This window comes from Lagenorhynchus albirostris, chromosome 7, assembly GCF_949774975.1.
Source record: "Lagenorhynchus albirostris chromosome 7, mLagAlb1.1, whole genome shotgun sequence".
Taxonomy (NCBI): domain Eukaryota; kingdom Metazoa; phylum Chordata; class Mammalia; order Artiodactyla; family Delphinidae; genus Lagenorhynchus; species Lagenorhynchus albirostris.
The window spans coordinates 56963792-56990812 of record NC_083101.1 but is presented as its reverse complement, the minus strand read 5'-3'; the positions used below and the strand labels follow the sequence as shown (position 1 = coordinate 56990812).

The following is a 27021-nucleotide window of genomic DNA, read 5'->3' as shown; positions in this document are numbered from 1 at the left end:
GTCAGTAGGTAAAGCTGTATTTTTCAAAATGTACTAGATCCATTCCTCTGATTCAGGCTTTCTCTATGAACTGGTCTCTGCACTTCTCGTTTCAAGATATGCTCAGTCCATTAGTCTATCAGAAGTGTTTACCAGGGCTTCCCTGGTGGTGCAGTGGTTGAGAGTCCGCCTGCCGATGCAGGGGACATGGGTTCATGCCCCGGTACGAAAGATCCCACATGCCGCGGAGCGGCTGGGCCCGTGAGCCATGGCTGCTGAGCCTGCGCGTCCGGAGCTTGTGCTCCGCAACGGGAGAGGCCACAACAGTGAGAGGCCCAAGTACAGCAAAAAAAAAAAAAAAAAAAGAAGTGTTTACCAGCACTACTAAAGGGTAACTCCTATTTCTTAGATCATCCCCCAAGGGCTCCCTAATATCTTTTGGGAGCCCTGGGGCTGTCATAATGTACTTAGAAATCAATGTCCTCAGCTGTCCCGCTACCCCTACCTTTGTCACTGTGCTGTCTCACACAGGCAGCTGCAGAGGTCCCTGGCCACTGGCACCTCCCACCGGCCCACTCCCACCACACACCCCTGCCACCCTGTGACATCAAGGGCAGTCTTACCAAGCCCAGGGCCACAGAGGGGAGATCCCCTTCCAGGTCCAGGCCAGGCTCAGGTAGGTCAGTCCTGAAACAGCACTGCCCTCTACTTCGTTCCCCTAACGGAAGCTGTGTGTGAAGTGGCCCTTTCCTCCTCCTTCGTATATTTCCTTTTCTTCTTGCTGTTTTACTCAGTCATCTCCCATGAAGATTCAGGCTCAAGTCCACAAGGATAGTTTTCTGACAAACAACTCTAAACTGACCCTCCCCTCTTTTACTGGCATAAGCACGTGTGCCTGACTTGCTTTCAATAGTTACTAAAGTGTTGAAGGCTGAGTGAAAAGAATATCTGACCAATAAACATGATTATATCGCTTATCACAGCTACCATTTATCGAGCACTTTTAAGACGCCAAGCCTTGTGCTAAGATCCTTTGATAAAAGTTCTCCTACTAACACCTCCATTTTACTGATGAGGAAACTAAGACTTAGAGGGATTAATTTACTTGAGCAAGGTCGATGACAGAGCTGGAGCCCAACCCCAGATCTGACTCCAAAGCCCAAGACATGCTCTCCAGACCCATATTCCATTCCTGTTTTCTCATCAATCACAGGAAGATGCCAAGAAGAAGGAAGTGACAGGTGCTACCAAGCCCATCCCTCCCAAGGACATATCCGCACCCTTTACAATGATCACTGCAATCACTGTAGGGTGATCCAACTTTTAGGAGAAAAAGTTTTCTGTCTGCTAACAGGCCGAAGTTCCAGTATTCACACAGAATAGTTCTCCCAGCTATCTTTCTTACATTTACCCACTTTTAAAATTCACAATTGGAAAAAAAAAAAGTCACTATACTTTGAAACTAAAGTTATAGTACACACCAGGCAAATGATAATGACATTTTAAATATTGATAAAATGCAGATACAAAGAACAAAGTCATCAAACCACCACTCAAAACTTTTCTTTAGTTCTTGTTATAAAAAACTTCATGAATCAAAAAGTAAAGTGCCTAAATTATACTTCACAAAACTCAATATTTCTGAAGTAATTTACAATATACTTTTTAATCAAGGCATATTCCTGTGTCAAAAAGAAGGCTGAACAGCTACAGATTTTATATGTGTGATTATATTACATTTTCACATTACTGACGATGTTAACAAGTTTTACCATTAGTTCATTTATTAAAGTTTAAGCATTAATATTTTAGATTATGAGGTCTCATTAGTTAACTGTGGAAAACAGAACACCGCTTGCTTCATTTTCAGTTCTTAAAAATAGATGAATGTGAGAAACAGAACATGTGACTGTAAGGGATGCTCTGGTAGGTGCCCAACCTCTCCTTTTCTGGATGAGGCCCTCAGCACCTTCACCAAAGGGAGGATCCTTGCCCCACATCCCGCTCACCCAGGGTCTCATTCCCTCCCCCAGGATCATGCCCCTGGCGAGGGAGGGGATGGTGGCCCGTATGCAGTGAATGGTCCAAGCCTGAGTATTAAGGCCTGGCCCTCTTGCCTCCATTCGGGGCAATTCTGAAGGGCCCTGCCAGGTCCAGAGCTGCCTCTGAGATCTGCCCAGGGCTCGAAAGCAGTCAACTTTCCCTTCTGCCTAGTGCTGCCTTCCTCCCTCCCCAAGGCCGCTGCTTCCAGCACACAAATCTGAGTCTCAAAGTTGGCTTCCTGAGTGACACAGACTACAACAAACAATTACAAAGAACATATTTGTAAGGAGGTGTCTCTTAAACACCAGTCCTGAAAACAGAAGTTGGGCGTCTCTAACTATGACCCGGAAGACAAAGTGTTTGAACTGAGGCCCTACAGGGACATCATATAAAAAGCCCCTGAGGAAATGAATTCAGCCAGAGCTTGGCCTCACACTTATGCCACCTGTGGCCCATTTCCAGACAGAGCAATTAGATGGGAAAAAAAAAAGGGGGGGGCTAGGGCTTCCCTGGTGGCTCAATGGTTGAGAGTCCGCCTGCCAATGCAGGGGACATGGGTTCGTGCCCCGGTCCGGGAAGATCCCACATGCCGCGGAGCGGCTGGGCCCGTGAGCCATGGCTGCTGAGCCTGCGCGTCCGGAGCCTGTGCTCCACAATGGGAGAGGCCACAACAGTGAGAGGCCCGCGTACCACACACACACACACAAAAAAAAGTCTAGCAGCCACATCTGTAGACAATCATAAGTAAGGCAACTGCAGCAAGAAAAAAGGTATTATAAATTATCAGTTGATATCACCCATAAACAACATAAAAGAAATCTTTACGTCTTAATACTGACCTCTCCAAAATACTCAACAGATAACATATTCAGCAGCATAGTGATTTTTCAAGTACTAGATGATCAAATGACTGATTTTCTGTTTTCCGTGGCACCCCCAGGTCCCCAGGGTTTCCTGAGGATACCTCAAGGAAGGAGTTGGTAAGGGAGAGGGTCCCACCAAACACATTTCAGCCAGGTCAGCTCTGCCTTTACTTTCAATTTTATATAAATTGCCCTCCTGAAGAAATTTTCAAATGGAAAGTTTGAGAACCTCTGTGCCAGGCCAGTGTTTTCCAAAGTGAGGACCCATCACAGAAAATTTTTTTCTGGTTTATGCATAAATATTCTGTGTAAGATTTGAATTCATGTAAGATTTAGATTCCAATAAAATTTTGCTAAGAACAAGTGTTCTGCTACTGCTAGAAAATAAAGGGGAGGGTGGGGGTACTAAAAGCTATATTTCTAAACTGTAAGTTTCATGAAGACCATTCTGTCCTATTCACCATGGTATCGCTAGCACCGAGCCCAGTACCTGACTGGTGGGTGGCTCAATAAATATTTAGTGAACAAACAGGAAAGAAACAAAACCAAAAGTCACCGAACACAGATGCAATGTTTTACAGGATCAAGCATTAATAAAACAGAAACAAACTGCTACTTCCAGAAGAATCAAAAATATAGTAACTTCAAAAATTGGTAATAAACAGAAACATGCCCATAAGAAGCTATTTGTCCATATCAAAAATTTTCAAATCCAGTATTTTCCCAATGAAAAACAAACTTACCTTATACAGAAATCTTCGGAGGGCAGTATGCTTTCCAAGTGATCATTTATTCAAAGGATAATCGTACCATCCATGAATAAGATAAAGTAGCTTAAAGAGTTCCACTACAATTGGCTTACAGAGTTCTACCACAATTATCTCCAACAAAGTATTGAAGCATTTTCAAGGAGATTTCCTGTGATTGAAGTTTAATCTTCAAGGGAAAACTACCTACACAGCCACTGTACAGTTGGAAACCTCTTTGAAAATTGAGAGGCTTTCAAAAGTGCACGTTACACCAAGCAACCAAGCTACCCAAAGACAACTCAAGCAACGTGCAAAAAACAAACAAACAAAAAAGGTATACAGCCTTAAATTTAAAAAAAATAAGTATTCACTTATATGTGGATTTCTTTTTTAAAAAAAGATACCAATTCACAGAAAAAGAGATCAGACTTGTGGCTACCAGAGGCCAAAGGTGGGGAAACGCGGAACTGGAGGAACGTGGTCAAAAGGTACAAACCTCCAGTTATAAGATAAACAAGTACTAGGGATGCAATGAACAACATGATGACTATAGCCAACAATGCTGTATGATATATAGAAAAGAGAGGTAATCCTATGAGTTCTTATTACAAGACGAATTTTTTTTCTTTTTTTCTTCATTTTCTTTTCATTGTCTCTATATGAGAAAATGAATATTAGCTGAAGCTACTGCGGCCATCATTTCAAAATATATGTAAATCAAACCATCATGCTGTATCCTTTAAACTTACACAGTGCTGTATGCCAATTATTTCTCAATAAAATTGGGGGGGGCGGGGAGACAGTAAATAGTCACATGTTTCTGCCAACACCTGACATTCCGTAAATGATGTTAATATTTACTCAGGTGGGCTGAGAGAGGTAACTTATGAGAGCGAAGACGATGACGGCAACCCATCTAATTCAAGCCCTTGTTGATGTATAATGCCTTGCCAAAGAATATTCATTTTTCAAGGAAGATTGTTAAATGGGCTTTTTTTGGTCTCTGGTCAGAAGATCATTTCAGAGATCATACAATTGGATGCTATGTCCTCTCAGAAATATATGTTATAAAATAACATTCCAGAAGCTTCGTGCACGAATCCTTAAATAAAGAAACCACGTATGGAGCCCCCACAAGTAATTAGTCATTTGGAGGAAGGGAAGAAGGGGTGGACACAACATTTGGCTATATTAAATTTGGAGTGTATTGTCTGTGGATTTCTCTTAGGCAAGCTATCAAATCTGTTATTATCGCTGACAAGCAAAATATAGTAGAGGGTCTAAAACTTTCTAACAGGTTTTTGTAACTTCTAAAATTTCCTATACATCAGGTCAATTCTATACAAGGCATCACACAAGATACATGACTATATTATTTTATTGGCTAATTTTGTAATATTTACCCACAAGAAACCAAGAAGAGTATTATAAAAAGATCAATAAAGACTGAAAGAAGCATGCCGCACAGCCCCCTGGGGGCCTGGTGGTTAGGATTCGGCACTTTCACTGCAGAGCTCCAGGTTCAATCCCTGGTCGGGGAACCATCCTGCATGCCGCACAGCATGGCCAAAATACAAAAAGTAAAAAAACAAAATTAAAACAAAGCATGATGCTGTAGATATGTGATACACAAGTTAGCAGATCCCAAAAACAGAAGCAGAATCCTGCTTCAATAATTAAACAGGCCTATGAGCCTATGGTGGTGCCTGGCTCAACAAAGGTGCCGTGGTGCTGCCCTCAAGAAGCAGAAAGTCTCCTTGTGGAGACAAGACCAAAACACACAAACTAATGAAAAAAAAGAGTTCTGAAAGAACAGGACATAAAAAAGTGGTAAAACCGACTATCAGAACAGGACATAATAAAGTGGTAAAACTATTAGATATTGTGACTATTTAAGTCACGAGAAAAGAGAGCAATTTTGGTTCAAGTAGTCAGAAAAAAACTTAACAAATTACAGATTCTTTAGTTTCAAGCCCAGTGTAAAGATTTATTTTTGTCAATTGCCTCTACTTTGGGTAAAAGTTACTGATCAATTGCTAAAAATGCTTTTAATAAGTTAAACAAACATACATTTTAATAACTTTAATATTCTAAATATATATATTCATTCCATCTTAGGGAAATATCCCCACAGGACATCTTTTCAAATCTTACAGAAAATAAGTTAAGAGCCAGTTAAAGTAATTGAATCAGCCTTCCTAAAATTTTTAAGCAAATACTTGAACATTTATTTGGGATTTTCTTTGCCTTACATCTGTAGGAGACATCGAGTTTTATTCCCTTTGTGCAGCATAATTCAGGTAATAGCACTCTCCTTCTTAATGGGGAACCATCTCCTCCAAACACAAACGTGTAATTCTAACGGGGGCTGCCATTCTTCGTGCCTCTGCCCTCACTGCCACAGAGGCAGGCCTGTGACCCAAGCCAGGACAATCCTAATACCTTCCTACCCTTGGCCTCGGTGATTTAAACAAGAGATTGGCATAGAATCCAAGCCAGGAGATTCCATGGTCCCTCCCCAAATGGGGCAGCTTTCCTTTCTAGTGATACAGGGAGAAATATACGAGCCAGGGAGAAAAATGAAGGCAACATACAAAGAGAAGTGGGGCCCAGGATCCAACACACCCTGGCAACTTCCAAGGGTTCCAGACGTTTCTGACCATTCATGGCTATGTGAGCCAATTAAATTCTTCCTTTTGGCTAAGCTGATTCATAGTGAGTTTATAGTTCAAGGAGCCAAGACAATTTCAACAAAACATTCTCGATCCAGAGACATCCAATGCAGACATTATTTTTTAAATGGATTAAAAAATGTTCCAAATAACATGAGGAAATGCATGAAAATTAAAGTAAAAATTAGTGGACCCAAAACACTGGAAGAGCAAGGATTGTGTTATAGCCTTCAGAAGTTAGGCTGGTCCCCATCCTAGCAGTTCTTATCTGATAGGTTTGATAGACAAAGCACTTAGCTCTCAACAGGAACAGACTTGCTTTTCCCAAAACCTCATTTGAGGGGACTGAAAGTAAGTGTCTAATTGAAGAATCATCACCCATTCCCTAGAGGAAGACAAAATCCTCAAGGTAAAACTCGTTCTTTCTAAAATGTGGGGTTTTCTTTCTGATTTCAAGTAGATTTCCACGGGATATCTAAAGAACAAATCTGAAGCAAACGAAGCTGGACCAGTGGTCTCTCCCACTCTCAACTCCAATGGTTCCCCCATCCAAATAATTGCTATCAATTATAACAAGATTAGAATCTAGCCACATTTTATCCTTCTGAAAATCTATTGTATGCCATAGTTTTGTCCCAAAGTATAAGAGGCTGGTTTCTCTTTTGGTTCTGCAGAAAATCTCATTAAAAGAAGGTTGATGGTATAAACAAGAAAGACAGGCACACTTTCTTCTTGCCTGTTCCTTCACCTTTACCCTTTCCTTTTCTCTTTAAATCTATGAGAAGAGTCAGACAAATAAAAGTTAAAAATCCCTGCTGCGAGACTCACTAAGCGCCAGTCTCAGAGTCCTTAGTTTACAGATGTGGCCAAAAAACACCTACTTGAAACATCTGTTGTCTGGATTACCTGAAATGATTTCTTAAAATGATTAGCACAGTTCCTGGCACACATAAAAGATACACACTAAATGAAATGGAGTCACCAAAGGTAAAGAACATACTTCACCATCCTAGTCAAGACCTACACCTTGAAAAGTAAGCTGACAAAGAATGAACACATTTGGGGTCACAGAAGTAGCGTTTATAAATCCATTTGTAAGCCTACCTGCAGAAGTGCAATCAAAAAAAAAAAAAGCTGCTTTCCTAGGTGCTCAAGTCAAAGAATAATTTTTATAAAACAAATATTAAGTAATAAATATTTTCTACAAAGTGCTATCTAAAAGGCAATATTAAACAGTCTGAAAAGGAGGAAGAGAAATATGGAGGAAGAAGATAAGTTAAGCAACATAATTTGTGAACTGCTATATCTGCCACAGTAATTAGCAAGGCTAACAGCACTAATGCTTGTTTTCCATGAACTACATAGTATATAAATTTGCATTAACCTTCTGATTTTTCCCTAAGAGTTACGGATTTGATTCAGCAATCTCTTTTCATTTAAAGGGTTTTCCGGGCTTCTTGTAGGTGGTGATGGTGGTGGCTTTAAGTGAAAGAGTAGCAACAAGGAAATAGGCATCCTGAAGGAATTTACAAGCCCCTGCTATGCTTATCAGGGGTATCAAAAGTACTTAATTAATATAAGTTTATATTTCCTGTATGAGAACCCACAGTCGCCAATCAGTTAGTGAAAAGGCATTACAACTCAACACTTCAGGGAAATGAGTGAGATTTATTTTCAAAATCACAAACACTAGACCTCACTGACTTTCCTTAAAAAACTCGGTGCTGAGCAGGGGTCTTCGGGACTCACTGTTTGGACTGCAGGTATGTGTGTGTGCACCAGTGTGGTTGTGTTTATCTCCACGTCAGGCTCAGGTCTAACTAAAATATTATCCATCTGATCATAGATATGATCAGATAATCATGGATATGATATCATATCATGGATATGATAATATTGCTTCCTGTTATCTCTGCACTCTCTTCCTACAGATACACCTAGCAGCTGAGTACAAAATTAATACCATATTTCTGGGGTATAGTTCCAATTTTTTAAACCTTTTAAAATAATATTATCTCAAAATATATACATAGATATGCCTAGAAGTGATCAAAATAACTTATGCAATTAATTTTATTAATACTTCAATTAAAAAATATTTATAAAAGTCTATTTTTCTTTGTTTTATTTTTATTTTATGTTGGAGTATAGTTGATTTACAAGGCTGTGCCAGTTTCAGGCGCACAGCAAAGTGATTCAGCCATACGTATACAGATATCTCTTCTTTTTCAGATTCTTCTCCCATATAGGTTATTACAGAACATTGAGTAGAGTTCCCTATGCTACACAGTAGGTATTTTGCTTATTTAGAGGTCAAATTTCTCTAGGAAGAATAATTAAAACCAGAAGCAAACCATTGTTAATTCCAAGAGTATTTTTTCTATACAAACCATCAGAAGGATACAGCTTTTACCATTATTCAATCAGTCTTAACATTTCCAATTAGAATACATTAATGAGTCTAAACTTACTAAACAGATATGTCAACAACAGGAGTTAGTACTGTATGTTGTTAATTCAACGTATCATTAAATAGTATCAAGCTGTCCAATCGCTGAAGTAACATTCCACTCTGGGTGTTTAAAGGAAAAAACCTCAATAAGGAATTCCTTCAGTAAGATCATTCATTGAACAAATACTTACTGAGTACCCACTGTGTGCCAAGCTCATGCCAGATACCATTGCAGGCACTGGAGACACGCTAGTGAGTCAGACAGTGAGGGACCCCCTTTCTGGGAGCTCACACTGTAATGAAAAGATGTACAACACACAAGCTCAGGTCAACTCGATGACATATAATTCATTTGTTCTTTTAAAAAGACAGCCCTGAATTCTAAAATTCAGCAATAATCAAATATTTATTTATAAGTAAAGAGCTCCTTCTCTACCCCAGGAAGAAAGGAAAAGGAAAACAGCAAGAAGGGGTAGGGGAGATGGGAGAGAGTGAATGAATGGGGGGGGGGAGAAAAGAAGGGACCGGCTGAGACAGACACCCAATGCGAGAATCCGCTCTCGGGCTTGAACCCTGCTTCTAGCTTATCACAATTATACACACTGCCAAATATTCTTTTGCTTAAATTAGGTTTCTGTCATTTAGAACAAAGAATCCTTATTAATACAGAATCTATAAGGTCTTATACATAAGACATGCAATATATATTTGTTAAGTAAACGTATGAAATGTTAACATCCATTGAGCACTTACGATAATGCCAGGAGCTGTGGTATACGCGTGGTATACGCTTTGTATTTTATTTAATCCACACAACTACCTTACAATGTGGGCATCAAACCACGTGAGTATTTTAGGAGAGAAAATGCAGGCATGGGGGTTATGTAATAATTGTCCTGGGTGATATACTAAGTAAAAAAGCAATGCCAGAACTCAAAACATAAGACTCTGGTGCAAAAACCTGTGCTCTTGTTATAAAGCAGAAACTAACACACCATTGTAAAGCAATTATACCCCAATAAAGATGTTAAAAAAAATAAATAAATAAATAAAAAATAATAAAAATATTTCTGGATTTAATTAGCCTGATTAAAAAAAAACAAAAAAAAAACCTGTGCTCTTAAATATTACACAGCACTAAACAAATCAATCTAAAGAAGAAAAAGCATGGAACTAAGTTTATATTATACTGAATAATCTGACATTTTCTTATTGCTGCATTTAACAAAACCGCACAGCTTACTGAATAAAATTTAGCCAAGTCCAAAATGCTGCGGCCCATCCTTAATTTTTCTAAAAAACATCCAGGAGAAACTTCTTTCCTGATTTTAGACCTTTCATAGCTTAAGACATGTCCTCTTAAACCTTACCTTTCTCATTCTCTACAGAGTACTAAATCTGAAAGTAACTTATTCATTATGTTTGGACATGATCTCAGAAAGAAAGATTCAAGGCACCATCTAAATTCTATTTCCTCAGCAATTAACCACTACCACATGATGCTTGGGAAAGAAAATTATATTTTGCTTATCCTTGAAACTCCCACTCTATCATATACAGAAATACATCATGCCAAGTTCAGGCTTTAAGTAATTACTATGACCAAAAAATTATTTAGTTTTATAATGTTATTAAGACAATAGTAATTATGAATATTTGTATAGTTCTTTACACTTTACAAAACACTTGTATACACAGTATATCCCTGGACCCTCCTAGAAATCCTATTAAGTAGATAGAGAATAAATCATGCCTCCATTTGGCAGTTAAAGAAATTCATGATGAAAGGAGTACAGTGATTTGCCCTAAGTCATTCAGCTGGTAAGTGACAGATTGGGATTTTAAAACAGGTCTTCTGGCTCCAAAGTCAACATTAATTCCCAGAAAATAAATATGTTACCACTGACTGCCAAAGCAGTTTTCTATCTGCCTACTTCAAGCTTTCTTTTTTCCTTAAACCTTCATGCCAGAAATGTTTAAATAAATCATTAGTTCCTCTAAAGTCTCTTCAGTACGAACCTGTGTTCATGAGCACTTAACTCAGCAAAATCTGCTACATGTTGTGCACAGAAAAGCATGTTTCACGGCTTCTACCTGGAGCCAGGCCTACCAGCAGCTACTCAGAAATCTCTGGAAACTTGGTGCTCTTAACAGTTACATTTGAGACAAGAGTCTTTATAGAACATTTTATATATTTTCTTGTCTGCCCTTGAAAGGACTGATCCAAAACAATTTAAAACTCCCTTGATTCAAAATGAGAATTACTTACAGAGCATCAATCCTATAGTCAGGCCCTGTGTTAAGTGCTGATAATTCAAAGGCAAACACAGCCCTGAACTTCAAAGCAGGCACAGGAAAGGGCCAGCAGGGGTGGTCACAACCCCTTGAAAGGTGCAAAGGCAGATGTCTAAGGTGGGGCAATGCATGGTCCAGGAAGCCTTCAGGCAAAAATCTATGGAATACTCGGGCAGAGGACAGTAGTGCAGTCATGGAAGTAAGGAGAGAATCGTAGGCAGTCTCTGCAATACTCGTACCCAGAACTTGGTGCCTGAGAGAACTGAAGAATAGAAGGAAGTTGAAATTAAATGCCAGTCTATAAGACCAGAGAGGAGGAAGACACACTGCCAGGGCCAGACATATTAAGCATGAGAGAGGGCACCCCTGGAGAAGAGTAAAGGTAACTCAACAAGGAGAGGACACCAGGGACTTCCCTGGCAGTCCAGGGGTTAGGACTCCACGCTTCCATGGCAGGGAGCACAGGTTCGAGGAACTAAGATTCTGCAAGCCTTGGGGAGCAGCAGAAAAACAAACAAACGAACAAGGAGAGGGCACCAGAAAAGGAAACCAGTGCAGGCATGTGCGCACACGCACGCAGAACATTACATCACCTTGTCATCCTCTCATTTTGTAGATCAGGTAAAAATATTCCAATAGTTCTGATCACACATTACAGAATTAGAGCACTGGAGAGCATCCTGATGAGTCTTGTCATTTTGTGAGTGAGGAAACTGGTCACAGAAGTACGGTTCTTTGCCCAAAGCCACACACATCGGTAGCCGAGTAAGGACTAGAGCCCTGATCGCTGCTCCCTTGAGTCTGAGTCTGCCACACACGTTTCAGTGTTCACATGAATTTGTATTGCTTCTACCACCTTTCAAACCTTACTTCAAATATATTATGATGACGACTGAAGTGAATTTTAATGATAATAAAGTTTACCTCAAAATTATTTATGTTGCGCTAATATAATCGTTCCTTAGAGTCATTTATATCACTCTTTTCCTACACTAGTCATCCTAGTAAATGGAATGTAGATTAACTGTCATAATTCACTGCTATGTTTTATTTTTTTATCATTATAAATAATGGCCAAGGTTAAAGATAATAGTGATATTATAAATCTACTCTTAATGCATATAATGGAGTCTATATGCTTAAAAACTAATAGAGTAACTAAATACAGAAAATATAAATACATTCCAGAGAGAAAGAAATACTTTGGAATCCAGCGTACTCATTCTCACTCATAAACAGTGGTGCTCTCTCCCGAAGACACAAGACTCTATAATCAGTCTTATCCCAGACAGAATATTCTCCTCTAACCAATCTTTAGGTCACGACAATCCTTGTCCCGGGTGGAGGGGGGCGGGATCACCTTTCTTAATAAGAAAGCAGAGACTTCATGTCAACTCCTCTAATACTAAAACCTCAAATTAATGTCCTAGGCATTGTCATGAATTTCTCCAAACCTACAGGAAAGTTTTGCCACTAACTTTTCAGATTTTTTTTGTTTTTTTTTTTTTTGATTTTTTTTTTTTTGGCTGCACCACACGTCTTGCAGGATCTTAGTTCCCTGACCGGGGATCCAACCCATGCCCCCTAGAGTGGAAGCACGGAGTCCTAAACACTGGACTGCTGAGGAATTCCCTAACTTTTCATATTTCTTAAGGGAAGTATAGTATATAGTTGCCTATATACTAGATTTCACCAAGATGTTGAATCTACCAATTTCACATAATTTTATCCACAACAAAACAGAGGATCAGAAAGATCATGGGGATAACTATGCAGCTAAAAAACTACCCAGGAGCCTACACATTGTTTAAAATATGTCTCTGAGTCTCTCAAAGCCAAGTCCCCAAAGTACTAAAGGATGACACTCCAACAGATGCTACAGTGGGTGCTGAAGAAATATGACAGACTCACAGGTTCTAAAGTTTGTGCTCACAGCTGGTCCTCGACAAACACCTTGTAAGGAATTATTTCTTTACCCCATTCTGTCACCAAAGCCTCTCTAGGTCCTAGACCACCTATTAAAAATGTTTACATTTTATTTATTCCATTAAGAGAGCAGAATGCTTAGAATTTCTCAAACAAAATGTGTAAGTAAAACACTGTTAAAAATAAGTTACACAGCTTCTCACTAACTTTTTTCAGATCCTAAAACTCCACAGCAAACCAGAAAATACCTGGATTTCTCTTCTATGTCCTAAGAGCTTTGCCCTTGCTCCTAAAGCTTTCCTGCTGATTAAATGTCATTTTTGATCATTATGAACTTTTGCTATATTTGAATTTGCTGGAGAAAGCTTACAACTTCACACTTTGCCAAATGACAAAACCTCAAGGGCAACTAATGGCAAGATGGGGATAGAAATTATACACTGTACTCAACACCTGATCGGCAGGAGAACTTGAAAAGAGGCCATTATCTTTAAACTGGAGGCAAGAAATCTACCGGGCTAACATAAGCACCTGAAGAGCATCCCATCCTGTCCCAGCAGAATACCAGCAGAAACATTGTATTCCCTGGCTTGTCAAGTAGATACTTCATAAGCTTCTGTCTCTGAATTATTCTGCATGTATGTGTACTTTACAAAATACAACTGATATTGAAACTCTCTTAAGACTAAAACCCACAAAAACAAGTTCAAACGTGAAACTGGCTGACCACAAAGGACTCCAGGGTGATTGACAGACTAATAATTACAAATGTGTAATTATTTGATGCATTACATATGATGCATTCTACAGAGCAATAAATCTTAAAATCGTTGCTCAGAAAGATGAGGAAAGAGGCTCACAAACACAGGAAATTCCAAGTTAAGAACACATATTCACATTAACTTATTCTTTTCCCCACATCCATCATACAAAGAGCAATAAAAGGCCTCCTGATTCATCCCTCCTCTCCCTCTAGCCACCACATACTAAATGGAACTTGTCATTTATTCAGAGGGGACTAGACCAGAAAATCATTAGGATTACTTGATACTCTACATCCAGGAAGTCAATTTTCACTCCTAACTGCTGCCCGCATACTTTCCAGCAAATCTCAGAGAAGTAAAGATGCCAAACAAATTCTTTATTTATTTATTTATTTATTTATTTTATTTATTATTTATTTTTGGCTGCATTGGGTCTTCATTGCTGCACACGGGCTTTCTTCCCTAGTTGCGGTGAGCAGGGGCTACTCTTCCTTGCAGTGCATGGGCTTCAGTAGTTGTGGCTCGCAGGCTCCAGAGCACAGGCTCAGTAGTTGTGGCTCATGGGCTCTAGAACGCAGGCTCAGTAGTTGTGGCACACGGGCTTAGTTGCTCCGTGGCATGGGGGATCTTCCCGGACCAGGGCTCGAACCCGTGTCCCCTGCACTGGCAGGCGGATTCTTAACCACTGCGCCACCAGGGAAGTCCCAAACAAATTCTTTGAGACTAAATACCTATCAATTCATGGCCCACAAAAGGGGTCTACAGGCAATTTTAGATATACAAGTCACCATCAGCTTTATGGTTTTGAGCAAAACCCTAGGCAGAGTGGAAGACTCTGTAATAATTAATTGTTACAGTCAAAAAAAACTTTCTTACAGCTCATATAAATCTGAATCCACCAGATAAAGGGAAAAAATTCATCTTCAATGGGTTCATATTGCCCAAATTTCAAAACTCCAAAGCAAATGAATATTAAACATGTAACTTACCAAGACTTGGGCTCTCCAAAGTGGAGATAATTAATGCTGTAGAGGTCCATATCCTCGGTGTGCCACGCAAATGTGGTTTTCCACATGCCAAAATAGAGATAAGGAGTATTTACACCCTCAATAGAAATACCGCACTCTTCCTCAACCACATCCAAGACTGTGTTTAGGTGAGCTATGTTCCATTCATCCACACCCTAGAATCAGAGGAGAGAGGAAAATAAAAGCAAACATTAATAAACTCATAAAGATAACATTTACTGCTCAAAACATCATCTGCCAAAAGTATTACACTGTGTATTTTAATTCACTTAGAAATAAAAAATAAAGCAACAATTATCCAAGGCACGCACGTGCACACACACACACACACACACACACACACACACACACATTTATACAGATCCATGATTAATCATCCAAGATTACTACCAACATAATGTGGCTCTATATAAACATTAGTATAAAATTGTACCAAACGACAGAGAATTAAGGCCCCACTCCCCAATTGCTGTTAGTAAGAAAAATCATTGATTCAAAGCATGTGATCTGGAGCATGCTTTCCATCATTGGCACACCATTTAGTTTTGGGGGTTTCCTGGTTTTTAGCTTGCTTGTTTATTTGTACATTACTTAAGAAGTCATATTAACATCAGACATCATCTCAAGATACCACTAACAAAATATATCTTCTGTCATCCCTCTCTCATCCCCACCCATTTCAGTTTTGGCATGTGATACATCATTTCCTGAAAATTCAACTCTAATTATTGGGAAAATTCTTAGCACTATTCTAAGCCACAGATCATTATGCTTTTACTGCTTCTTCAACTAAATATTAGCCTCTTATGTTGATGGGAAATTTTAAACAAAGAATAACTGCTAAAAATACTTATCCAAACTCTGGCAAAATTTCTGGAATAGTGTAGTTTTATAACAGTAACCCAACATGACTGGTGATAGAAAGAGACAGAAAAGTTTGAGTCACTGATGTAAAAGTTAAAGTGGCAGGAAAAGATTCCAGTTTTATTAAAACTTACCAATCTCTTATTAATTCAGTGTAATTCACAGCTGCTTACCATTTTTACCAACTATGTATTTTTCCCATATGCTTTTCTAATAATCAAATTCTAAATATCAGAGATTAGGTCCATTTTTATGCAATCATGAGTAAATGGCAATGTCTTTAAAACTAGTTCAACCTCTTCATGGTGCTATTAAAGAGGGACATTAAATTTATTTATGTATACCCAAAAGGCCTTCTCCAATAACTATGCCAACAGCCTCCCAGACAACCATGTCTAATAGTTCCCTTATGCACTAAAAACTTTCAGGGCTGTTCTGTTTTCATTCTGGTCTTTAGATGACAATATAATCAGTGTCGTGATCTTACTTCCTTGAGCTTTTGGGTCAGGAAAATTGTTGATGGGGCAGTTAATGAAGTTCTGCCTCAGGTAATATAATTGAAAGTGCCTGGGAAATAATTTAATTCCCAAATTCCCCAAGGTAGCCACTCTATCTACAACTTAAACCCCACAGTAGGAAGTTTGCTACTTGGAAATTGTTCAAAGTAAGTATCCTTTTAGAGAAGATCCTAGGTTCCAACTTACAAGACCTCATAAAAGTTCAATCAAATCATGTAAAATATTTTATCTCACTCTATTTATAGTGATACAATCTCTTAACTCTAGTCCAATCAGACTTCAGTCCAATCACTCTAATAATACAGTCCTATTTAAAAGTCATTTCTAAGGCAATGAATATGAAGTAATAAATGAGTACCATATTATAGGAATCATTTTTAAACTGAATGAGCTTGCAAATTTAGGAACAAACCATCCCTCTGAAATTCCTGCATTTGGAGAAGTCTTATCTTTGTTTCTGACTGATACTATCTTTCAGAAATAACTGAGGCTGAATCCCTTGACATGCCTAGACCTGTGGGTCTAAAGGGATGAGGGAAGAGAAGAATGAGTGATGGCAAAAAGACCCAGATTATGGCTCCGGCTCTGCCACTGCCCAGGGCAAAAATCACCAAGATTTTCTGAGCTTCTAGTCTTTCTTCGTGAAAGCCTGAGGGCTACAGTACCCTCCCAGAGCTGTTCAGAGTACTGAATAGGCTGAAGGACATAAAACCTTTGGAAAAATAAAATTTACTATGGCTTAGAACTGATTAAATAAACGTCTCCACTATTCTCTAGTAAATCTTACTGGAAAGCCTCTACCAAAACAAAAGCCAAAGACATGGTAAGTGATAATAAAGTCCTATGAAACTTACTATTGAAATTCTCCCCATTAATAGGCAAATCATATGTCTGCAGCAGTTTCTTTTGGGCAAGGCCAAGATTGCCATGATGTTTAAGCTTAATTTCTTTTGCTAAAATAAAAAGTCATATAATTTTAATAAAAGAGGTTATTAAAATATTAAGAATAACTGGTATAACAGAGGCTGAGAATAAATCTTACTATTTCCAAATTCCTTCTCCAGTTTCTGCTCTCTACTATTGATTGAACTGGCTAGCTGCCTCCAAGGACAGGTTCTACTCAAACTCTGAAGAGCACCAGGTCTCCTTCAGAGATTCAGACAAGGAGTACACCTCATTTGTCATTTAGGAGAAGTGTGACACCACAGTCTACCTCACTACTCTACACATACATATACACTACATCTATTCAAGACAATTCTGTAACACAGGTAACATTATACCCAAATGAACAAATGGAAAAAAAACCAGTGCTCCTAGAAGAGTGGGAGGCAAAGATAAACCTAAATCTACCTGACTCTAGGCTTTCACTTATAAACTCTACGCTTCCAGTTCTGACCATGTTAAATACAGCATATCATCCTTTTCTCTCAGCATCAATTATCAACAAAGATCCAAGGAACTAAAATTTAGGACAGGCAAACATATAAAACTGCTACCTTCTTCCCACCCAGGCATACAGCCGCCCTACACAAACACTGGCAAAGCCTATAAGAAAAGCTGCTTCACTTGGGAGTTGGTGATAGAATTTAGTGTAAAAGTAGCCTCCAGAAAGACCCCAGCTACAAACAAGCCCCAAAATGACAGGTCGAAATGTGCCAAACCATTCAAAGCTTAAAGCTGTCAAGTCTCTGCAGAAAAGTCTGCACACCAGCCCAAGTTCATAGACAAATGCCTCTTCCCAGATCCCATCCCTTCATATAAAGCTCTTCTACACAATGTCCAGCAGTTGCTTATCTGCAATATCTGGAACTCACCTGACCTCCACTGGGCAGACGTTTCCTCCCTGGTCCCACCCCTCCCTTCATCCCAATAACCCAGTGCATTCTAAGCCTGCCCTGCCCTGTTTGTCTATTTACCCTGTATCTGCCTGGTTTTCTGAAATAATTCACCATTGGACCATAATTTGTACACATATGTGTAAAAGAGAAGTTTATCAAGGATCTTTCCTTTCAATCTCTGTATCATCAGCCTATCAAGAATCAGATGGCAATTTGAAAGAACTCCTAAATTTTCATCACTCAGGAGCTGCTTGAAGACCAGGCTTTGGACTTCGGACTTCACAGAGGAAGTAAGCACCCCCAAACTGGCATCAGCATGAACGATGCATCTATAAACCTATGCAGAAAGACTGTGCCAAGTTTGAGCTCACGCCCTTGAGCTCTGGGCCTGGGGCCCTGAACACAGGCCACATCCAGGCCAGGAGCACCTTCTTCCCGGGACTATGAGCATCCGGGATTCCCTCTTGAGTGAAGGCACTCAGTCACTGCGACACTGAAGGAGGACAGGGCAGCAACATGCCACATTAGAAAACTTACCAGGAAGGAGTCGTTCCCACCTGATACAGAGAAATAACGCAAAAATCATAGCAAACCAATTCTTCCCAAAATAACCTTCTGAGGAACACTACTTCTACAAGAGGCTGTGGTCAAAAAACTCTGGCATCCTTTTCTCCTCCTCTTACAAAGTTACAGTGCCAACAGGCACTCCGAAGGTTCTGAGAGGCCATGCTATAAGGAAGCCTGTTTCACTTTGCTTAACTCCACTTTTCCCAGATGTGATTTGACCACGGGACCTTGTTTACGTAAGACATTAGTATCTTTCCTCAACAATGTCAATATCCAGCCCACATGTTTCTCCTCCCCTGCCCACCGGCCCTGCCCCGACTCCTGCCATCATCCTCAGCACCTTCACCGTTATCCCCACGGGGCTCTTTCCAAACAATGCTCTGAGCCTCCATCTCTCTACAGCTTCACTGCCACACGCCCAGCTCTAAGCTGGACTCAAAGTGACCAGCAATAATTTCTGAAATCTATAAATTTATGGGGAAAAACATCATTTCATTAGAAAATCCAATTATTAAAAAAAGAAGATTCACCTCCTAGGTACTGTAAAACGCTGAGAAAACACTAAAAGAAATTATTAAAGATTCTAACTAAAGTTTTCAGGTACTTTTATTTAGTATTTTTTAAAAGATTATGCTTTCCTCATTTGGCTCTAATCATCACTTTCTATGACCCTTAATGCAGTCCAGCCAACACCTACTGTGTACTGTGATCCAAACAAAAGACCATCCACCCAATTTCCACTTACTTTAAAGCTAGGCTAATGTAAATTACTGCCACCAATTCATATGCCTGTAACAAGCCCTTGAAGTTTCAAAGGTAATGCAAATGAAGAAAGAAAAATAAAACTTGGTTAGTTTTAAAGACTTCAAAATTCAATCCATTTTGCACAGTAATGTGTGAAAATTGCACCTTTCAATAACTAAAACGAAAGCTCTGGTCACATTTTAAAATAGAGGATTTCGTTAGGATCTTTACACAGTAAGAATAAAATTAGACCCATGTGAAATTCAATTTGCTTTAAAGTTAATTACAATGTGTGATGTGATAGCTCCTTTTGTTTCTTCCTTTCCATGAAAATATCACATTCTCTAAACTTTCTACTTTTAAAACAAACCTCTTTTCCTTTTTGCATTTTTACACACCAAAATACCTACAATTTTACAGCAATGCTTTCTTTTCTTTCTGAAAGTCTAGACAATAACCAATGTAGAGCAAATTCTGAAGTAACAAAAAAAAAATCTGCAACAGAAAGTACCATATAAAAAGACTGTTCACCTTAAAAAGGTAAATATGAGTACGACAAGAAGGAGGGCAGAGAAGAAAAGGGGGGAAATGCCCAGTCAAATAAAAGATTGCAGAGAGCTTGGGACTCCTGCCTTGATTCTGGACCAATGAGGCTTTGAGGTTAATGGTATCCCTGGTTCCAGGCAAAAGCAACTCCAATCCTCTTGGGAGAAAAGCATCCTTCACTTAAACCTGTAAATTCTCCACAAATTAAGATCAAGCCAAAGAATACAACCAAAGATCACTACGCATACAGGGAGTCAAGACCTCACTGCAGAAAGCTAGCAAAAACAACTGACCCTGCACCACCCCAAGGACTGTTGATACCAGAATTTTCAGACACTAAAGAATGTGAAATGTTTAAAGAAATAAAAAATGGAATCACAAAGACAAGAAAGTAAAATAAACTATTTGGAATGACCAGTCAGATTTGGGGGGAGAGGTGGACTTCTAGAAATGAAAGATATCGGACTTCTCTGGTGGCGCACTGGTTGAGAGTCCGCCTGCCAATGCAGGGGACATGGGTTCGTGCCCCGGTCCGGGAAGAGCCCAGATGCCGCGGAGCGGCTGGGCCCGTGAGCCATGGCCGCTGAGCCTGCGCGTCCGGAGCCTGTGCTCCGCAACAGGAGACGCCACAACAGTGAGAGGCCCGCGTACCGCAAAAAAAAGAGAAAGATATCATTATTAAACTTAAACTCATTGAAAGGATTAAACAAGAGAAGTATAAAATTTAAGACATGAACACACAGTGCAGTACAGAAAGATGAGAAGTAATATCTGAAAGGTAAAGTTATGCATACGTGGGACAGAATGTCTAAGGTTCATGTATTCAGAGTCCCAGGAGAGAGAAAAATACAAAATTATTGATAAATAAAGTCACTAAAAGAGAAGACTGATGAAACCAATTACATTAAAATTAAAATCTGTTCATTAAAAGACACTGTAAATAAGTCCATCTCTAAAAATTTTGATGTCAACTTTAGTTAACCTTAAATACACTGAGTTGAAGCTACAAAACAGACTTCTCAGACCTTTAGTGATGCTACAGCTTTTGTTTTACAGTTACCAAAACATCAAAATGCCAATTACATTTATTGATTAAAAACTGCTTATAAAGCCTTCATTATTACTCCTACTCTTGAAGACAATAATATTCTATGTGGACAAATATTTGGGCTCATTCTGGCATTCCAATATTCTTAGTCTTTCTAATTTAACTCTTTTCACAGCCATGTTCTGTGTAAAAATAATAATTTCTGTCCATCTTCCTTTTAAAACTAAAACTGTTTTTGTTTGATGTAATATAAAATATGGAATTGATTTTGCAGGGTCACAGATGATTCATGTTTTTGCTATATACCTTTGCACATTATTTTCTTATCAAACTAGTTACCAAGTATTTTTACATGCTTGTAAACAAACATATTTTTACAACATACCTGTATATATGTAAAGTCAAGTATTTAATTCTCGCTGTTCACTTTTAAAACTGACAAAGAAAAAAAGTGAACACTACAGAAACCATGGTAGAACTTTACTTGTTCTGGTCTTGGTTGTCCCATCTTTGGCAAGTCACATACCTACTCAAGAAACATTCCCAACAGAGTACGATAGGATGAAAATCTAAAATCGCTTTCAACATTCCCTGCTAGATATTGACTATTATATCGAGTATTAGGTGTATAGCATTTAATTGACAATTATATAACTGTAGATGGCTTCTGATTTTGTTTTTAACTCCATGGACTGTGTTTAAATAATTCAAAATTATATTCCTGATTCTGAGATGCTAAGTGGTATTGCACAGTTGTCACTTTACATAATGTGTACAACAGTCCCATGAAGCTGATAAGTTGTACACTTGCATAGCTTCAGGTGCTAGAATTAAAACTGACCTGTTATCACACACACACAAAGACACTGAAAATAGAAGAAATAAAAAAGTTTTGGAAAGAACAAGCCACTATTGAAGCAAATAATTCAACAAATGTAATTCAACAACATGGTGTAGTTTGGGTATCCAGAAAACATAAAAAATTCCAAATAATAAGGAAAAGTCAAACAATCTAATAGAAAAATAGGCAGAGGAAAAAAGAGAAATCACAAATGGCCAACAAAGATATGAAAAGCTGGGGCTTCCCTGGTGGCACAGTGGTTAAGAATCTCCCTGCCAATGCAAGGGACACGGGTTCGAGCCCTGGCCTGAGAAGATCCCACATGCCGCGGAGCAACTAAGCCCATGTGCCACAACTACTGAGCCTGAGCTCTAGAGCCCGCAAGCCACAACTACTGAGCCCATGTGCCACAACTACTGAAGCCTGTGCACCTAGAGCCCATGCTCTGCAACAAGAGAAGTCATGACAATGAGAAGCCCGCACGCTGCAATGAAGAGTAGCCCTGGCTCACCACAACTAGAGAAAGCCCGCACACAGCATTGGAGACCCAACACAGCCAAAAATAAAATAATAAAATAAAATAAATTTAAAAATTAAAAAAAAAGATATGAGAAGCTATTCTACGTCATTTGTAGTCAGAGAAATTCACACACTAGATATTTTAAAGCCACAAGACTGACAATAAGTAATAAGATGAACGGTATTAAGTGCTGAAGAGGATATATGTCAGCAATAAGGAAACTTTTGGTGGTGAGAGAAGTGTTCTAAGACTGGTTGGTGGTGATGGTTACACAAAAATCATTGAATTATACGTTAACATCAGTGAATTTTGTGGTATGTAAATTATACCTCAGTAAACCTGTCTTAAAAATGATTATATAGTGCTGGGGGAGGGTAAATTGGTACAAAGTCTTTGAGAAACAAGGTAACAGTATCTGACAAAGTTGAACACTCAGGGAGGCAGCACTTCCATTCTTACATAAGTACTTCAGAGAACTTGTATACAGTGCACCAAAAATCATATACAGGAATGTGTTCATAGCAGCAATATTCATTTTAAAGAGAAAATATCCCCTGACAGGATAATAAAAAATAAAATGTATATGCACATAATGGAATGTTATACAGCAATGGAAATGACTGAACAATAGCTCACACAATAATATGGATAAACTCAGAAAACCTAGTGTTTTGTATAGTCTCCGAAGACTACATAAAGTGATACTACTTTTAATAAGGTCAAAAATAAGCCAAACTAAATACATTGTTTAAAAATATGTGTCTGTGGGCTTCCCTGGTGGCGCAGTGGTTAAGAATCCGCCTGCTGATGCAGGGAACAAGGGTTCAAGCCCTGGTCAGGGAAGATCCCCCATGCCGCGGAGCAACTAAGCCCGTGTGCCACAACTACTGAGCCTGCGCTCTAGAGCCCGCAAGCCACTATAGAGCCCACCGTGACACAACTACTGGAGCCCGCGCACCTAGAGCTCGTGCTCTGCAACAAGAGAAGCCACTGCAGTGAGAAGCCCATGCACCGCAATGAAGAGTAGCCCCCACTCGCCACAACTAGAGAAAGCACGCATGCAGCAACAAAGACCCAATGCAGCCAAAAACAAATACATTAATTAAATTAATTAATTTTTTAAAAAATGTGTTTGTGCAGAAACAGACTCACAGACATAGAAAACAAACTTATGGTTACCAAAGGGGAAGGAGGAGGGAGATAAATTGAGAATTAGGGATTAAGAGATACACACTACTACATATAAAGTGGATAACCAACAAGGCTCTACTGTATAGCACAGGGAACTATATTCAATATCTTGTAGTAACCTACAATGGAAAAGAATCTGAAAAAGGATATATATATATATATATATATATATATATATATATATATATATATAAAACACAACATTGTAAATCAACCATACTTCAACAACAACAACAAAATTTGTTTGAGAAAACTTTTTTTTTTTAAGGCAAGAAATCAAACACAAAGTTCAGGCCACCCCTGGGTGATGGGGTGGGGTAGCAGGGAAGGACTGCAGAAAGAGCATCCCATGAGCAGTATCGGTTTTTTTGTTTTTTTCTTTGCGGGGCCCTGCCACATGGCATGCGGGATCTTAGTTCCCCGATCAGGGATTTAACCCATGCCCCCTGCAGTGGAAGCATGGAGACCTAAGCACTGGACCGCCAGGGAATTCCCCATGAGCAGTATTGTTGACACTCTAGCTGTGGGACTGCATGGTGGGTCTGGGGTAGTCAGTGTATCATTGTGCTTTAAAGCATAAGTTGCACATAAAAAATCAGATTATTACATTCCAAAAATATGATAAAGCAAAAGTCATGAAAAAGAGAACATCTCCTGAGTCACATCTCACGGCACCATTTCTGCCCTGGCACCTTGTCTCACTGACACGAAGAGAGCGGTGTATTCCATGAAAATAGCAGGCGCATTTTCTTTAGTAACGCCTAAACAAACATCCTTCATGGCTCTGACGTGACAGACTTTGACAAACGGCAGAAAGTATAAACTGCTGGAATGCAGGTTGGACTTATAAGTAAATGACTATTGCAGAATAGAATTCTTCACGATTCTCTTGGTCGGAGTCAATTACTGAACATCTCATCACAGCCTCAGGATTTCTGTCCCATTTTGCTTTAATATTGCCACCAGTAGCAGCTATTATTCAGTACCTACTATGGAGCAGGCCCTATCCTAGGTGTTTTATTTATTCATCTCATTTAATCTTATGAGGTGAATAAATAAAATTATCATCTAGTATCAATGCCATTTTATAGATGAGAGAACGTCCCCAGGAGAAGTAAGATAACTTGCCCAAGATCTCCCAGCTCATAACTGTGGAGCCGGGAAGGGTGAGAATGGAAAACTCTAACCGGAGCTGACACTACTGTGCCTGAAGCCTCACTGGCCAAACAATGAGCCAGAAAGTCAATTCTAAACTTTTATATAATCAAGGAGGGAAAAACTTCCCTGTATCCCCCCAATGACTGGAAGGGAAAGTCAGTAATTTGGTTATTAGTTTGCTACTTTTCTTTCTTTTAAGTACTACCAATCAAAAAGATGATTTTAAAAAACTGCCTTGGGCCAAGAGCAGGATTCATGGATTCACTCACAGACATGCATTCTATTAAAAAAAAAAAAACCTTACTTAAATAATAAACAGAATTGTTAACTTTATTTTACACATCTATACATGGCCCTTGCAGAAAATCCTAAAAGGAATCTGAACCATAAAAGCCCTATTCTTCTTTAAAGAGGATCCATTATCTCAACATTTAATAAAATAGTAAAATCCCATATCCAGACCCTGACAAGTTATTTTTTTATTTTTTATTTTTTTGCTGTACACGGGCCTCTCACTGTTGTGGCCTCTCCCATTGCAGAGCACAGGCTCCGGATGCGCAGGCTCAGCGGCCATGGCTCACGGGCCCAGCTGCTCTGCAGCATGTGGGATCTTCCCGGACCGGGGCACGAACCCGTGTCCCCTGCATCGGCAGGCGCACTCTCAACCACTGCGCCACCAGGGAAGCCCTGACAAGTTATTTTTAAATACAGGAAATTAAAAACACAACAATCTTTACTAATGTATTCATATTTTGTAGACTGTTAAGCCCCTTGTCTCATTCAACTCTTTAAGGTGTATTATACTGCCGTGTAAAACAGTACTTCAAAATCACTGTGTTTGTTAATAAACTTTTATAACAGAGATTGCCTAAGTACTTAGTATCTATTTTCACCTTCTTTACCAATAGAACCCCATTCAATCGAAAGAACAAAGTAGCTGCAGCTGGATATGTATGGTTCTGGCTAATGAAACGTAACTGGACATCACTGGGCAGGGCTTCCAGGAGAAAGCTTTGAAGGGGCTGACTCCCGCAGACATAACTCGATCCCGCAGACATTCAGACACGATCAGCAGCTGCCACAAGAGCACAAGGGTAAGAATCTCATCATGAAGACGGCAGAAGAAATTTCTAGTACAGGTCTATGACAACATCATGGAACCAACATGGCCCTGGACTACCTGCCTCAAATTTTTACATGAAAACTGAACAATTTGTTTCAGCCATTTATTTTAAGGTCTCTACTACTGACAGCAAAATAATGTCTAATACATTTCCTCCTTAGTAGCCAAATCCATAGGTCCCCACTTTCCTCATTCCCTAACGGTTTTAAGTAAGAAAGTAATATATCAGAGTCCATGACGCTAATGTGATTCTACTAAAGAAAAAGTAGAAGCCACTTAGCTTTTGAACGGTACCAAAGCGTGGGCTGGGCTTGAGCCTCTTTACAACTACTAATGCCAGGAAAATTCAATTTAGATAAAGAATGTACCTCTTTCTCCCTGTTCCTCTATAGGACTCTACCTAGTTATTTGTTTTTTCCACCTTGCTTTATTTCTTCCTCAATGCTACCTCTCACTTAAAGCAATTTTAGATTTAACATACTTGAATAACACCTGGCAGAGGGCTCAAATAATACCCTTTTATTCTTCATGAAGAAAAACAACTTAAGGTATTTCCAATGGTCTCATTTTCATTCCTCACAGTGAAAAATTCTGGATCATATACACAGGCTCAACGTTTTTTCTTCAATAAAAAAGAAAAAACTAACAATTTTCCTGAATTAATATTCTATATTTTCTCATTTAGAACATTTGGAACATAAGTTTTTAAAAAATCAAATGTATAAACCTGCAAATAAGATCATTTTATCATTTTAGTGATATCTTTCTCTTTAAAAAATTCTTTTTTAGTTAGAACATAATTAGAATCACACTCCTGGAATTCATGGCTCTAACTCTGTTCCAGTGACCCCAAAAGCCCACTGACAGGTGGTGACTTATTCTGAGGAACGGATGCTAGGACGCTGGTGTGTGGGAGCAGCTCCCCAACCTCTCCATCTCGGCCAGACCTACTGCTCTCTTCCCATAGTCAAGTGGATGATTTATGAGGGAAATTGTATACAACACTGGAAATCCTGTGTGGGCATTCAAGATCTTGGAGATACAGCTATACGTAGTTACCTTGGTTTATTCACTTACTATTGGATTGTGAACATTTTCCTAACATTTATTTTATTATAATATCACCTTATCTGTAACAATTTGCATCATTATTTTCCTTTGTGACATATAGGTTGTTTTACATTCTTTGTTATAATATTAAAAAAAAACACTGGAAAATGATTTTGGCACACAGACATCGATCCGTATTTCTAATCATTTCTAAAATAGATTCTAGAAGCAGAAAGGTG

At 39.0% G+C, this 27021-nt stretch overlaps 1 protein-coding gene across 6 annotated transcripts in view; it reads right to left on the bottom strand.

Annotated features, from left to right (window-relative positions):
• KDM4C (lysine demethylase 4C) overlaps window positions 1-27021 on the bottom strand; it is a 400008-nt gene that overhangs the window by 304906 nt on the left and 68081 nt on the right. For 5 of the 6 annotated variants that reach the window (XR_009541598.1, XR_009541599.1, XM_060155068.1 and 2 more), the window contains exon 5: window positions 14733-14926. Coding sequence is in view for 4 of the 6 variants with exons in the window: in XM_060155068.1 (XP_060011051.1) it covers window positions 14733-14926 (194 nt within the window). In the remaining 2 variants the exon portion in view is untranslated. Of the gene's footprint in view, window positions 1-14732; window positions 14927-26217; window positions 26355-27021 lie in introns of those variants that run through there. The other variant, XM_060155070.1, reaches the window with a different exon arrangement.